The sequence below is a fragment of the Scyliorhinus torazame genome, chromosome 10 (genome assembly GCF_047496885.1).
Source record: "Scyliorhinus torazame isolate Kashiwa2021f chromosome 10, sScyTor2.1, whole genome shotgun sequence".
In the NCBI taxonomy this organism is placed as follows: domain Eukaryota; kingdom Metazoa; phylum Chordata; class Chondrichthyes; order Carcharhiniformes; family Scyliorhinidae; genus Scyliorhinus; species Scyliorhinus torazame.
Genome location: NC_092716.1, coordinates 94,754,202 through 94,769,461, shown reverse-complemented (window position 1 = coordinate 94,769,461; position 15,260 = coordinate 94,754,202). Strand labels below are relative to the sequence as shown.

The 15,260-nt window shown below is 51.8% G+C and overlaps 1 protein-coding gene across 1 annotated transcript in view; it reads left to right on the top strand.

Moving 5' to 3' along the window:
- Window positions 1–15,260, top strand: part of LOC140430232 (adhesion G-protein coupled receptor G2-like) — a 63,747-nt gene that overhangs the window by 31,243 nt on the left and 17,244 nt on the right. Inside the window, exons 4-7 of the mRNA XM_072517662.1 lie at window positions 8,936–9,073; window positions 14,388–14,498; window positions 14,591–14,636; window positions 14,722–14,828. Coding sequence (XP_072373763.1) covers window positions 8,936–9,073; window positions 14,388–14,498; window positions 14,591–14,636; window positions 14,722–14,828 — 402 coding nt within the window. The remainder of the gene's footprint in view (window positions 1–8,935; window positions 9,074–14,387; window positions 14,499–14,590; window positions 14,637–14,721; window positions 14,829–15,260) is intronic.

Sequence of the window (15,260 nt, the reverse complement as noted above, 5' to 3'; positions counted from 1 at the left end):
GACAGTGCCACACTCCCTCAGTACCGACCCTCTGACAGAGCCACACTCCCTCAGTACTGACCCCCGGCAGTGTCACACTCCCTCAGTACTGACCCTCTGACAGAGCCACACTCCCTCAGTACTGACCCTCTGACAGTGTCACACTGCCTCAGTACCGACCCTCTGACAGAGCTACACTCCCTCAGTACTGACCCTCTGACAGAGCCACACTCCCTCAGTACTGACCCTCTGACAGTGTCACAGTCCCTCAGTACTGACCCTCTCACAGAGCCACACTCCCTCAGTGCTGACCCTCTGACAGTGCCACACTCCCTCAGTACCGACCCTCTGACAGAGCCACACTCCCTCAGTACTGACCCCCGGCAGTGTCACACTCCCTCAGTACTGACCCTCTGACAGAGCCACACTCCCTCAGTACTGACCCTCTGACAGTGTCACACTGCCTCAGTACCGACCCTCTGACAGAGCCACACTCCCTCAGTACTGACCCTCTGACAGTGTCACACTGCCTCAGTACCGACCCTCTGACAGAGCCACACTCCCTCAGTACTGACCCTCTGACAGAGCCACACTCCCTCAGTACTGACCCCCGGCAGTGTCAGTTTGCCTCAGTATCGACCCTCTGACAGAGCCACTCCTTCATTACTGACCCTCTCACAGTGTCACACTGCCTCAGTACTGACCCTCTGACAGCGTCACACTCCCTCAGTACTGACCCTCTGACAGAGCCATACTCCCTCAGTACCGACCCTCTGACAGAGCCACACTCCCTCAGTACCGACCCTCTGACAGAGCCACACTCCCTCTGTACTGACCCTCTGACAGTGTCACACTGCCTCAGTACCGACCCTCTGACAGAGCCACACTGCCTCAGTACCGACCCTTCTGACAGAGCCACACTCCCTCTGTACTGACCCTCTGACAGTGTCACACTGCCTCAGTACCGACCCTCTGACAGAGCCACACAGCTTCAGTACCGACCCTCTGACAGAGCCACACTCCCTCAGTACTGACCCTCTGACAGAGCCACACTCCCTCAGTACTGACCCCCGGCAGTGTCAGACTGCCTCAGTACCGACCCTCTGACAGAGCCACACTCCCTCAGTGCTGACCCTCTGACAGTGTCACACTGCCTCAGTACCGACCCTCTGACAGAGCTACACTCCCTCAGTACTGACCCTCTGACAGAGCCACACTCCCTCAGTACTGACCCTCTCACAGTGTCACACTCCCTCAGCACTGACCCTCTGACAGAGCCACACTCCCTCAGTGCTGACCCTCTGACAGTGTCACACTGCCTCAGTACCGACCCTCTGACAGAGCTACACTCCCTCAGTACTGACCCTCTGACAGTGCCACACTCCCTCAGTACTGACCCTCTGACAGTGTCACACTGCCTCAGTGCCGACCCTCTGACAGAGCCACACTCCCTCAGTACTGACCCTCTGACAGTGTCACACTGCCTCAGTACCGACCCTCTGACAGAGCCACACTCCCTCAGTACTGACCCTCTGACAGAGCCACACTCCCTCAGTACTGACCCCCGGCAGTGTCAGTCTGCCTCAGTATCGACCCTCTGACAGAGCCACTCCTTCATTACTGACCCTCTCACAGTGTCACACTGCCTCAGTACCGACCCTCTGACAGAGCCACACTCCCTCAGAACTGACCCTCTGACAGCGTCACACTGCCTCAGTACCGACCCTCTCACAGAGCCACACTCCCTCAGTACTGACCCCCTGACAGTGTCACACTCCCTCAGTACCGACCCTCTGACAGTGTCACACTCCCTCAGTACTGACCCTCTGACAGTGTCACACTGCCTCAGTACCGACCCTCTGACAGTGTCACACTCCCTCAGTACTGACCCTCTGACAGTGTCACACTGCTTCAGTACCAACCCTCTGACAGAGCCACACTCCCTCTGTACTGACCCTCTGACAGTGTCACACTGCTTCAGTACCGACCCTCTCACAGAGCCACACTCCCTCTGTACTGACCCTCTGACAGTGTCACACTGCCTCAGTACTGACCCTCTGACAGTGTCACACTCCCTCAGTACCAACCCTCTGACAGAGCCACACTCCCTCAGTACTGACCCTCTGACAGAGCCACACTCCCGCAGTACTGACCCCCGGCAGTGTCAGTCTGCCTCAGTATCGACCCTCTGACAGAGCCACTCCCTCATTACTGACCCTCTGACAGTGTCACACTGCCTCAGTACCGACCCTCTGACAGAGCCACACTCCCTCAGTACTGACCCTCTGACAGTGTCAGACTGCCTCAGTACCAAACCTCTGACAGTGTCACACTCCCTCAGTACTGACCCTCTGACAGTGTCACACTGCCTCAGTACCGACCCTCTGACAGAGCCACACTCCCTCAGTACTGACCCTCTGACAGAGCCACACTCCCTCAGTACTGACTCCCGGCAGTGTCAGTCTGCCTCAGTATCGACCCTCTGACAGAGCCACTCCCTCATTACTGACCCTCTGACAGTGTCACACTGCCTCAGTACCGACCCTCTGACAGAGCCACACTCCCTCAGTACTGACCCTCTGACAGTGTCACACTCCCTCAGTACTGACCCTCTGACAGTGCCACACTCCCTCAGTACTGACCCTCTGACAGAGCCACACTCCCTCAGTACTGACCCTCTGACAGTGTCACACTCCCTCAGTACTGACCCTCTGACAGAGCCACACTCCCTCAGTACTGACCCTCTGACAGTGTCACAGTCCCTCAGTACCGACCCTCTGACCGTGCCACACTCCCTCAGTACTGACCCCCTGACAGTGTCACACTCCCTCAGTACCGACCCTCTGACAGTGTCACACTGCCTCAGTACCGACCCTCTGACCGTGCCACACTCCCTCAGTACTGACCCCCTGACAGTGTCACACTCCCTCAGTACTGACCCTCTGACAGTGTCACACTGCCTCAGTACCGACCCTCTGACAGAGCCACACCCTCAGTACCGACCCTCTGACAGAGCCACTCCCTCAGTACTGACCCTCTGACAGCGTCACACTCCCTCAGTACTGACCCTCTGACAGAGCCACACTCCCTCAGTACTGACCCTCTGACCGTGTCACACTCCCTCAGTACTGACCCTCTGACAGCGTCACACTCCCTCAGTACCGACCCTCTGACAGCGTCACACTCCCTCAGTACTGACCCTCTGACAGTGTCACACTGCCTCAGTACCGACCCTCTGACAGAGCCACACTCCCTCAGTACTGACCCTCTGACAGCGTCACACTCCCTCAGTACTGACCCCCGGCAGTGTCAGTTTGCCTCAGTACCGACCCTCTGACAGCGTCACACTCCCTCAGTACCGACCCTCTGACAGCGTCACACTCCCTCAGTACCGACCCTCTGACAGAGCCACTCCCTCAGTACCGACCCTCTGACAGTGTCACACTGCCTCAGTACTGACCCTCTCACAGTGTCACACTCCCTCAGTACTGACCCTCTGACAGTGTCACACTGCCTCAGAACCGACCCTCTGACAGAGCCACACTCCCTCAGTACTGACCCCCTGACAGTGTCACACTCCCTCAGTACTGACCCTCTGACAGTGTCACACTCCCTCAGTACCGACCCTCTGACAGTGTCACACTGCCTCAGTACCGACCCTCTGACAGTGCTGCACAACCTCAGTACTGACCCTCTGACAGTGTCACACTGCCTCAGTACCGACCCTCTGACAGAGCCACACTCCCTCAGTACTGACCCCCGGCAGTGTCACACTGCCTCAGTACCGAACCTCTGACAGAGCCACACTCCCTCTGTACTGACCCTCTGACAGTGTCACACTGCCTCAGTACCGACCCTCTCACAGAGCCACACTCCCTCAGTACTGACCCCCGGCAGTGTCACACTGCCTCAGTACCGAACCTCTGACAGAGCCACACTCCCTCTGTACTGACCCTCTGACAGTGCCACACTCCCTCAGTACTGACCCCCGGCAGTGTCACACTGCCTCAGTACCGACCCTCTGACAGAGCCACACTCCCTCTGTACTGACCCTCTGACAGTGTCACACTGCCTCAGTACTGACCCTCTGACAGTGCCACACTCCCTCAGTACCGACCCTCTGACAGAGCCACACTCCCTCAGTACTGACCCCCGGCAGTGTCACACTGCCTCAGTACTGACCCTCTGACCGTGCCACACTCCCTCAGCACTGACCCTCTCACAGTGTCACACTGCCTCAGTACCGACCCTCTGACAGAGCCACACTCCCTCAGTACTGACCCCCGGCAGTGTCACACTGCCTCAGTACCGAACCTCTGACAGAGCCACACTCCCTCTGTACTGACCCTCTGACAGTGCCACACTCCCTCAGTACTGACCCCCGGCAGTGTCACACTGCCTCAGTACCGACCCTCTGACAGAGCCACACTCCCTCTGTACTGACCCTCTGACAGTGTCACACTGCCTCAGTACTGACCCTCTGACAGTGCCACACTCCCTCAGTACCGACCCTCTGACAGAGCCACACTCCCTCAGTACTGACCCCCAGCAGTGTCACACTGCCTCAGTACTGACCCTCTGACAGAGCCACACTCCCTCAGTACTGACCCTCTGACCGTGCCACACTCCCTCAGTACTGACCCCCTGACAGTGTCACACTGCCACAGTACCGACCCTCTCACAGAGCCACACTCCCTCAGCACTGACCCTCTCACAGTGTCACACTGCCTCAGTACTGACCCTCTCACAGTGTCACACTGCCTCAGTACCGACCCTCTGACAGAGCCACACCCCCTCAGTGCTGACCCTGTGACACTGCCACACTCCCTCAGTGCTGACCCTGTGACAATGCAGCACTCGCTCAATACTGACCCTCTCACAGTGCAGCACTCGCCTCAGTACAGACCTTCTGACAATGCCACACTCCCTCAGTAGTAATCCTGTGACACTGCAACACTCCCCAGAACTGACAGTGCCACACTTCCACGGACTGAAGCTCCGTAAGCGCAGCACTCCCTTAGTACTGACCCTGTGACACTTCCACACTCCCTCTAGAAAGACCCTTTGACAGCGTCACACTCAATCAGTACTGGCCATATGACAATGCCAAACTCCCTCAGTTGTGACCATCTGACTGTGCACACTACCGCAGTACTGACCCTCTGACAGTGCAACACCCCATCAATACTGAACCGATGATAGTGAAAACACTTCCTCAGTACTGACCGTCTGTCTGACAGAGCTACACACCTCAGTGCTGTCCATCTGACAGTGTCACAATACCTCAATACTTACCCTGTGATAGTCAAACATTCCCTCAGTACTGACCCTTCGATAGTGAAACATTCCCTCAATACTGACCATCCGGTAGTGAAACACTCCCTCAGTACTGACCCTCCGGTAGTGAAACATTCCCTCAGTACTGACCCTCTGATAGTGAAACATTCCCTCAGTACTGACCCTCTGATAGTGAAACATTCCCTCAGTGCAGACCCTCCAATGGTGAAATATTCCCTCAGTACTGACCCTCCGATCGTGAAACATTCCTCAGTGCTGACCCTCTGATAGCGAAACATTCCCTTAGTACTGACCCTCCGATAGTGAAATATTCCCTCAGTGCTGACCCTCCGATAGTGAAACCTTCCTCAGTGCTGACCAACCGATAGTGAAATATTCCTCAGTGCTGACCCTCTGATAGTGAAACATTCCCTCAGTGCTGACGCTCCGATAGTGAAATATTCCCTCAGTACTGAACCTCTGACAGTGAAACATTCCCTCAGTGCTGACCCTCCGATAGCGAAACAGTCCCTCAGTACTGACACTCCGACAGTGAAACATTCCCTCAGTGCTGACCCTCCGATAGTGAAATATTCCCTCAGTGCTGACCCTCTGATAGCGAAACATTCCCTCAGTACAGACCCTCCAATGGTGAAATATTCCCTCAGTATCCGATCGTGAAACATTCCTCAGTGCTGACCCTCTGATAGCGAACCATTCCCTCAGTGCTGACCCTCCGATGGTGAACCCATCCTCAGTGCTGACCCTCCGATAGTGAAACATTCCTCAGTGCTGACCATCTGATAGTGAAACATTCCCTCAGTGCTGACGCTCCGATAGTGAAATATTCCCTCAGTACTGAACCTCTGACAGTGAAACATTCCCTCAGTGCTGACCCTCCGATAGCAAAACAGTCCCTCAGTACTGACACTCCGACAGTGAAACATTCCCTCAGTGCTGACCCTCCGATAGTGAAATATTCCCTCAGTGCTGACCCTCTGATAGTGAAACATTCCCTCAGTACAGACCCTCCAATGGTGAAATATTCCCTCAGTATCCGATCGTGAAACATTCCTCAGTGCTGACCCTCTGATAGCGAAACATTCCCTCAGTGCTGACCCTCCGATGGTGAAACCATCCTCAGTGCTGACCCTCCGATAGTGAAACATTCCTCAGTGCTGACCATCTGATAGTGAAACATTCCCTCAGTGCTGACGCTCCGATAGTGAAATATTCCCTCAGTACTGAACCTCTGACAGTGAAACATTCCCTCAGTGCTGACCCTCCGATAGTGAAACATTCCCTCAGTACTGACCCTCCATTAGTGAAACATTCCCTCAGTGCTGACCCTCCGATAGTGAAACATTCATCAGTGCTGACCCTCCGATAGTGAAACATTCCTCAGGGCTGACCCTCCGATAGTGAAACATTCCTCAGTGCTGACCCTCCGATAGTAAAACATTCCTCAGTGCTGACCCTCCGATAGTGAAACATTCCTCAGTGCTGACCCTCCGATAGTGAAACATTCCCTCAGTGCTGACCCTCCGATAGTGAAACATTCCTCAGTGCTGACCCTCCGATAGTGAAACATTCCTCAGTGCAGACCCTCCGAGAGTGAAACATTCCCTCAGTGCTGACCCTCCGATAGTGAAACATTCCCTCAGTGCTGACCCTCCGATAGTGAAACATTCCCTCAGGACTGACCCTCCGATAGTGAAACATTCCCTCAGTGCTGACCCTCCGATAGTGAAACATTCCCTCAGTGCTGACCCTCCGATAGTGAAACATTCCCTCAGAACTGAACCTCCGATAGTGAAATATTCCCTCAGTGCTGACCCTCCGATAGTGAAACATTCCTCAGTGCTGACCCTCCGATAGTGAAACATTCCTCAGTGCTGACCCTCCGATAGTGAAACATTCCCTCAGTGCTGACCCTCCGATAGTGAAACATCCCCTCAGTGCTGACCCTCCGATAGTGAAACATTCCCTCAGTGCTGACCCTCCGATAGTGAAACATTACCTCAATGCTGACCTTCCGATAGTAAAACATTCCCTCAGTGCTGACCCTCTGACAGAGCCACACTCCCTCAGTACTGACCCTCTGACAGTGTCACACTCCCTCATTGCTGACCCCCGGCAGTGCCACACTCCCTCAATACTGATCCATTCCTCAGTGCTGACCCTCCGATAGTGAAACATTCCCTCAGTGCTGACCCTCCGACAGTGAAACATTCCTCAGTGCTGACCCCCCGATAGTGAAACATTCCCTCAATGCTGACCCTTCGATAGTGAAACATTCCCTCAGTGCTGACCCTCTGATAGTGAAACAATCCTCAGTGCTGACCCTCCGATAGTGAAACATTTCCTCAGTGCTGACCCTCCGATAGTGAAACATTCCCTCAGTGCTGACCCTCCGATAGTGAAACATTCCCTCAGGACTGACCCTCCGATAGTGAAACATTCCCTCAGTGCTGACCCTCCAATAGTGAAACATTCCCTCAGTGCTGACCCTCCGATAGTGAAACATTCCCTCAGAACTGAACCTCCGATAGTGAAATATTCCCTCAGTGCTGACCCTCCGATAGTGAAACATTCCTCAGTGCTGACCCTCCGATAGTGAAACATTCCTCAGTGCTGACCCTCCGATAGTGAAACATTCCCTCAGTGCTGACCCTCCGATAGTGAAACATTCCTCAGTGCTGACCCTCCGATAGTGAAACATTCCCTCAGTGCTGACCCTCCGATAGTGAAACATTCCCTCAGTGCTGACCCTCCGATAGTGAAACATTCCCTCAGTGCTGACCCTCCGATAGTGAAACATTCCCTCAGTGCTGACCCTCCGATAGTGAAACATTCCTCAGTGCTGACCCTCCAATCGTGAAACATTCCCTCAGTGCTGCACTGGAATGTCAGCCTTGGTTTTGTGCTCAAACCCTGGAGTGGGATTTGAACCTAGAATTTTGTGGCTTCTAACCCACTCAGCGTCCGGGATTCTCCAATAGTGGGGCTATGTCCCCACGCCCGCCAGTAAACGGGCGTGAATCACTCCAAACATTTTTCTAAAACATCTGGAGTGATTCTCAGTTTCTAAGGGGGCTTGCAGGCCCCGGCGTACGCTGCGCAGCTCCCGCTGTCGATACAGGGCCCTGCACTTCCGCCCGCGGGTCTGTGCCTGAGACGGCGGCCCCGCGCAACATGGCCGACCCACGCAGCTGGCCGACGTGGATGAAGGTAGGCCCCACCCCCCCAGATCACATGCGCCCGCCGATCGGTTGCCCCCGATTGCGGGCTTGGCCGTCGTAGAGGCCCCCCCATGGAGACTGATTTCCCCCCTCCCGGTCCCCCTATGAAGACGGCCACCGCAGCCGCGATGCAAGCTCCCACCGGGTGGAACCATACGTGAACGCGGGCCTCTTTCAACAGTCCCCGACTGGTGCCACATTGACTGCGCGCACGTGACTGGCGCCGATTCTCTGCTGGCCGGAAAATCACGCGAAGGCATCGCTGGTCCGACGCTCCATTTTCCGACCCCGCTCCGAGTGCGATTTTGGCACAGAGGCTCAGAGAATCCTGGCCAGACTCTTTGAACATGTTACTCGTGAAGAAGTGCAATATCATTGCAAATTATTATCAAATTACCAAATCATTGCCATTTCTTTTTGTTAAATATAAAACCCAGGAGAATATCTCTACCTCTGAACTACGGATTGAGATCAAGTTGCCGTCAACTCTCCTGGACAATGTTAACATCAACAAGTATAATACTACTGCTCTTCGAATCATTTTCCTTATATTCAAGAATACACAACTGTTCCAGGTAACATAATCACAACTGCTCTTCTCAAAGTGTGTGATGAGATGTTGGGCCGGATTCTCTGGTTTTGACGCTCTGTCCCCAAGCCGACATGGGAACAGTGGCATTTTACGCCCAAAAAACGGCCACTGATCCTCCGTTTGGCTGGGGGCTAGCATGCCGGCAGCGTAGAGCACCCGGCCCGAGCATCCGATACGGCCCGGAGAATACGGAGATACGGCCTGCAGCTGTGCGCCGTGTCGATTCAGTGTCGATCGGCGCCAGTCACGTGCGCGCAGGCGCTCGCGGACCTGGCCCGCAAAATAGTGCCCCCCCTTTAGCCGACTCGTGTGCCCCGGGCCAACCCCCCACAGTGCCCCCCGCCCCTGCTAAAGTTCCTTCTGCCCGTGGATTGGTCCTCTCCCGATTATGGCGCCGCTGTACTGAGTCCTCAGCCGCAACGCCGAGTTCCCGACGGATGGGTCCATGAGAGACCCAAGCCATCGGGAACTTGGCCGGCCGGGGACGGAGCATCGGGGGGGGCGGGCCTCAGGCAATGTCCTGAGGCCGTCGATACGTCGCGCGGTGTACTCAGAGAGTACGCCGCTTTGGGGGGGGGGTGATACCTGTGCCATACCCTCCCCCTGCCCTGGCTGCAGCAGTGCACTTGTGCCCAGTGTGTCACCAGGTGCAGATGCTGCTTCTGCCCCATCCTGTGAAGTACACACGGTGTCAGTGCCTGAGCTGGTGTCTGTGAATGGGAAACTGAGTGATGGTGTGTCTTCTCCTTTCCTTGCTTATTGCGCTTCCTGCACTGTCTGGGCTGTTTTGGATATCTGAAATGAAAAAGGGACAAGTATTGGGTTGTAGTGAGGGGAGAGGAAAGAGTGCACATTCACACTATCTGCAGCTAGACAATCAGAAAAGATTGAGGAATAAGAGTGAAGTTTGATTACAGGAAGATTAGCTATGCAGTGTTCTCACCTTCAATAGTCAGTGGGGTATGAACCTGCCCACTCTCTCTCAGGATGACTTTCCTTGTGCGCTTCCACACCTGCCACTCCGCCATGGCCTTTTGTGTTGCCTGGACAACCTGATGATCAGTGATGGAGAAGAGATGAGGAATCTGGAACTGTTGGCGAATTAGGATTTAGGTTCATGTTACTGGTATTGATGGTAAATTATTTGTTCACAGATAGACAGACAGTAAGGGCCTACCTAGGTCACAGTCTCCTTTCTTCTTCCTCTTCCTGCTCCTCCTTCACATAGCTCTGTTCCTCAGCTCTCCGTTTGATAGCTGAGGTCAAGGCTTCATGATCACGAGGTTGTGCAGCATATACGACAGGCCACGAGAAATCCTGAGACCTGCTCTGCTGAGTACTGCAGAGTTCCTAGAGAACAGTTCAGACAGTGGAAACACTGCAGGACATCAAATGCCTACTAGGGTAAGAGTAGGGCCAGTCAAGGACAGTAGTGGGAAGTTGTGCTTGGAGTCCGAGGAGATAGGAGAGGTGCTAAATTAATATTTTTCGTCAGTATTCGCACAAGAAAAAGACAACGTTGTCGAGGAGAATACTGAGATTCAGGCTACTAGACTAGAAGGGCTTGAGGTTCATAAGGAGGAGGTGTTAGCAATTCTGGAAAGTGTGAAAATAGATAAGTCCCCTGGGCCGGATGGGATTTATCCTAGGATTCTCTGGGAAGCTAGGGAGGAGATTGCTGAGCCTTTGGCTTTGATCTTTAAGTCATCTTTGTCAACAGGAATAGTGCCAGAAGACTGGAGGATAGCAAATGTTGCCCCTTGTTCAAGAAGGGGAGTAGAGACAACCCCGGTAATTATAGACCAGTGAGCCTTACTTCTGTTGTGGACAAAATCTTGGAAAGGTTTATAAGAGATAGGATATATAATCATCTGGAAAGGAATAATTTGATTACAGATCGTCAACACGGTTTTGTGAAGGGTAGGTCGTGCCTCACAAACCTTATTGAGTTCTTTGAAAAGGAGACCAAACAGGTGGATGACGGTAAAGCAGTTGATGTGGTGTGTATGGATTTCAGTAAAGCGTTTGATAAGGTTCCCCACGGTAGGCTACTGCAGAAAATACAGAGGCATGGGATTCAGGGTGATTTAGCAGTTTGGATCAGAAATTTGCTAGCTGGAAGAAGACAAAGGGTGGTGGTTGATGGGAAATGTTCAGACTGGAGTCCAGTTACTAGTGGTGTACCACAAGGATCTGTTTTGGGGCCACTGCTGTTTGTCATTTTTATAAATGACCTGGAGGAGGGCGTAGAAGGATGGGTGAGTAAATTTGCAGATGGCACTAAAGTCGGTGGAGTTGTGGACAGTGCGGAAGGATGTTACAAGTTACAAAGGGACATAGATAAGCTGCAGCGCTGGGCCGAGAAATGGCAAATGGAGTTTAAAGGAGAAAAGTGAGAGGTGATTCATTTTGGTAGGAATAACAGGAAGACAGCGTACTGGGCTAATGGTAAGATTCTTGGCAGTGTGGATGAGCAGAGAGATCTCGGTCCATGTACATAGATCTCTGAAAGTTGCCACCCAGGTTGAGAGGGTTGTTAAGAAGGCGTACGGTGTGTTAGCTTTTATTGGTAGAGGGATTGAGTTTTGGAACCATGAGGTCATGTTGCAGCTGTACAAAACTCTGGTGCGGCCGCATTTGGAGTATTGCGTTCAATTCTGGTCGCCGCATTATAGGAAGGATGTGGAAGCAATGGAAAGGGTGCAGAGGAGATTTACCAGAATGTTGCCTGGTATGGAGAGAAGATCGTATGAGGAAAGGCTGAGGGACTTGAGGCTGTTTTCGTTAGAGAGAAGAAGGTTAAGAGGTGACTTAATTGAGGCATACAAGATGATCAGAGGATTGGATAGGGTGGACAGTGAGAGCCTTTTTCCTCGGATGGTGATGTCTAGCACGAGGGGACATTGCTTTAAATTGAGGGGAGATAGATATAAGACAGATGTCAGAGGTAGGTTCTTTACTCAGAGAGTAGTAAGGGCGTGGAATGCCCTGCCTGCAACAGTAGTAGACTCGCCAACACTAAGAGCATTCAAATGGTCATTGAATAGGCATATGGACGATAAGGGAATCGTGTAGATGGGCTTTAGAGTGGTTTCACAGGTCGGCGCAACATCGAGGGCCGAAGGGCCTGTACTGCGCTGTAATCTATGTTCTATGCTCTACAGGAGAGACAGCATGATTCTCTCGTGCACATGTGTGGGCATTCCAGAATGGAATTATGAGCCACACCACGGGGGGTTATGCCTTGTTGCTCTGTAGCCAGCCTTTGTTTTGCCAGGGTGGTTGAAATAGCAGCTGGCACAGAGGACTGCCATGGAATGAATGCTGACAGGATAAAGGACATTCATCTGAAAGAGATGCTACTTGTGGCCACACACTAGACACACAATGAGGGAGATACACCTGTCACATCGTACAAAGGGTCCTGTGGCAAGATCAGGGAGGACAGAAACCCATACAAGCCTCCCCGAACAGGCGCCGGAATGTGGCGACTAGGGCCTTTTCACAATAACTTCATTTGAAGCCTACTTGTGACAATAAGCGATTTTCATTTCATTTCATTTCATTTCCTCCTGTGGAGCAGAAGGACACTTACAGTTCAGGTAAACAGCTGAATTTGAATGAGGTGTATGCAAAACGATATCTGTGCATTCAATGGCACCCTGCACTCTGGGGAGGCCTGCAATCCATGTAAACCTTTCAGCTTGTTCCACAAGAGGGGTCCAGATGTCATTGTCTCTCTTTGCATCGAGAGCCTCAGTGATCTCCCACACACAGTGATGTGCTGCAAGATGTTGTATATCTTTTCAGCAGCTTGAAATAAAGCAGACAGGTAAGAGTTGAGATACATGGTTCCCTTGATGACCACAGCCAATGCTCTCTTTTCCCCGCTTTGAGATTTGGGTTGTAACTGCAGCGATTTCAGTCATGGCCTCTCTAGCCAAGTGCAGATGTCTAAAGCATTGTCATCACTGATGTTCTGGTAAGAATTGCTCCCTAAAGGCAGCACGGTAGCATTGTGGATAGCACAATTGCTTCACAGCTCCAGGGTCCCAGGTTTGAATCTCGGCTTGGGTCACTGTCTGTGCGGAGTCTGCACATCCTTCCCGTGTGTGCGTGGGTTTCCTCCGGGTGCTCCGGTTTCCTCCCACAGTCCAAAGATGTGCAGGCTAGGTGGATTGGCCATGCTAAATTGCCCATAGTGTCCAAAATTGCCCTTAGTGTTGGGTGGGGTTACTGAGTTATGGGGATAGGGTGGAGGTGTTGACCTTGGGTAGGGTGCTCTTTCCAAGAGCCGGTGCAGACTCGATGGGCCGAATGGCCTCCTTCTGCACTGTAAATTCTACGAAATTCTATCTCTAAACCTCCTTTGTAGATTATGGCCTCCTTCTGAAACCCCTTTCCTCCTCCTCCCTCTTCTCATAATTTGTTTCAGTCCCTCCGAAGTCACTCCCGATGCAGGTTCCCTGGTGGCGGGATGGGCGGGCCATGCAAATTGCCATTGACTTCGGCGGGCCTGGAAGATCCTAAACTGCCAATGGCGAGCCGCCTCTGCCTCAGGAAATCCTCCCACAGGAGAGACTGGGAAATTCTGGCTATGGTGTACACCGGTGTGTGGTGCTCCAAAATGGCAGTGCTGATGTCAAATCAGTGCTACACACTGATTGACAACATGATTTACCAGCTCTGTATGTTGCTGGCAGTGATTAGGTAAAAACAACTCTTTTATGAAGATGGTGTCTCTTGCTCTTTCTATTGGAAGTGAATGTGCACATCACAGACATATTTTCGTAATTTCAGATCCTCAAAATGGCCAAACAATGGGTGCTGTCGAGCCCAATTTCAACCCAGAAATAAGGAAATATGCTATGCCAGTGTCTTCAGTCATTGACCAGCAGCCTTTGTCAAACATTTGGCATGAAACTGCTGATGTGTGCATGGCTGTGAATCAGTACCTACTATGGAGTGTAAAGGAAGGAGTGTTGTACCTACTCTGAGCTGTGTCTTTGTCTCCAACCCCTTCTCTACATCTTCAACTCCTTCTCGAAGACCCAGCCTTCAGCATCGCAGTTGCACTCACCAAACAGGATCAGAGGATTCAACATTTTTGTCCCTCCCACCCCTCTAGTTTCAGATATCTGTCTCCCAATCAATGCTCATGGCCGACAATATCCTAACAATGCTTTGAAAGTATCACTATAACTGCCTGGAGTCTGTCTACTCCTAGAGATCCATTACAATTTTTCCTTTGCTCTTCAATAGAAATTCTGGTCAAATGTATATTTGTGCCTTTGCAGGATCAAAATCAGAGCACGATTTTAAATAATGTTGCTGGAATTCAAGTGGGGAATATAAGCATTGATAATCTGACAGACCCTGTGACAATTGCGTTCAACAAATCATTATCGGTAAGGACATTATTTTAGTTTCTCAATTCTGTTAAAAGGAACTATTTATGTTAAGGGCAGTAAAGAATCCTTGTCAATCTTTTCCATTTTAGGCAAAGTCCATTCCAAAATGTGTCTTCTGGGAAGTAGAACAATATGGTAAGAAAGGCAATCACTTCTTTCGAATATTTCAATCCTGTTGCAGCCAAGGAGCAGTTTCTCAGTTAATAACTTTCCATTGCAGGGAACACAGGTAGGGGTCACTGGAATGAATCTGGGTGTAGAACTGAAAATACAGACCATCAAATCATCTGCCGATGCAATCACCTGACTTTCTTTGCTGTCTTAATGGTAGGTACAATGGAATGCAATGTTGTGTCTTTCATCTCACTTCAGTTTGGCTGTGAACAGCAAAACTTAGCAACGATAATCTTTCATTTGACAAAATGGGATAAAAAGGACCAAATTAAGCTGGGCCCATCCCAAGATGGGGTGCACTGCTCACAGCCCCCTCCAAATCACCATCTCCACCCCCCATTTTCCCCAGCCTATCTCTGTATGATTGTGAAGAAAGTGCCTGAGAATTCAATCAAATCTGCTCCTGCTCTGCTACCATAACTTTTCCATTTATGTGCAGAAATTGTTTCTCCCCCAACTCCATGAAAGTTAAAGTGGCCGAGTGGGAGCAGCATTGAACAAACTCCAACCCTCCCATTAATGTCCACACTTTTCCAAAGTAAAAAATGCCCAGCTTGCTTAATTTGCTCCGATATTGAGGAGTTC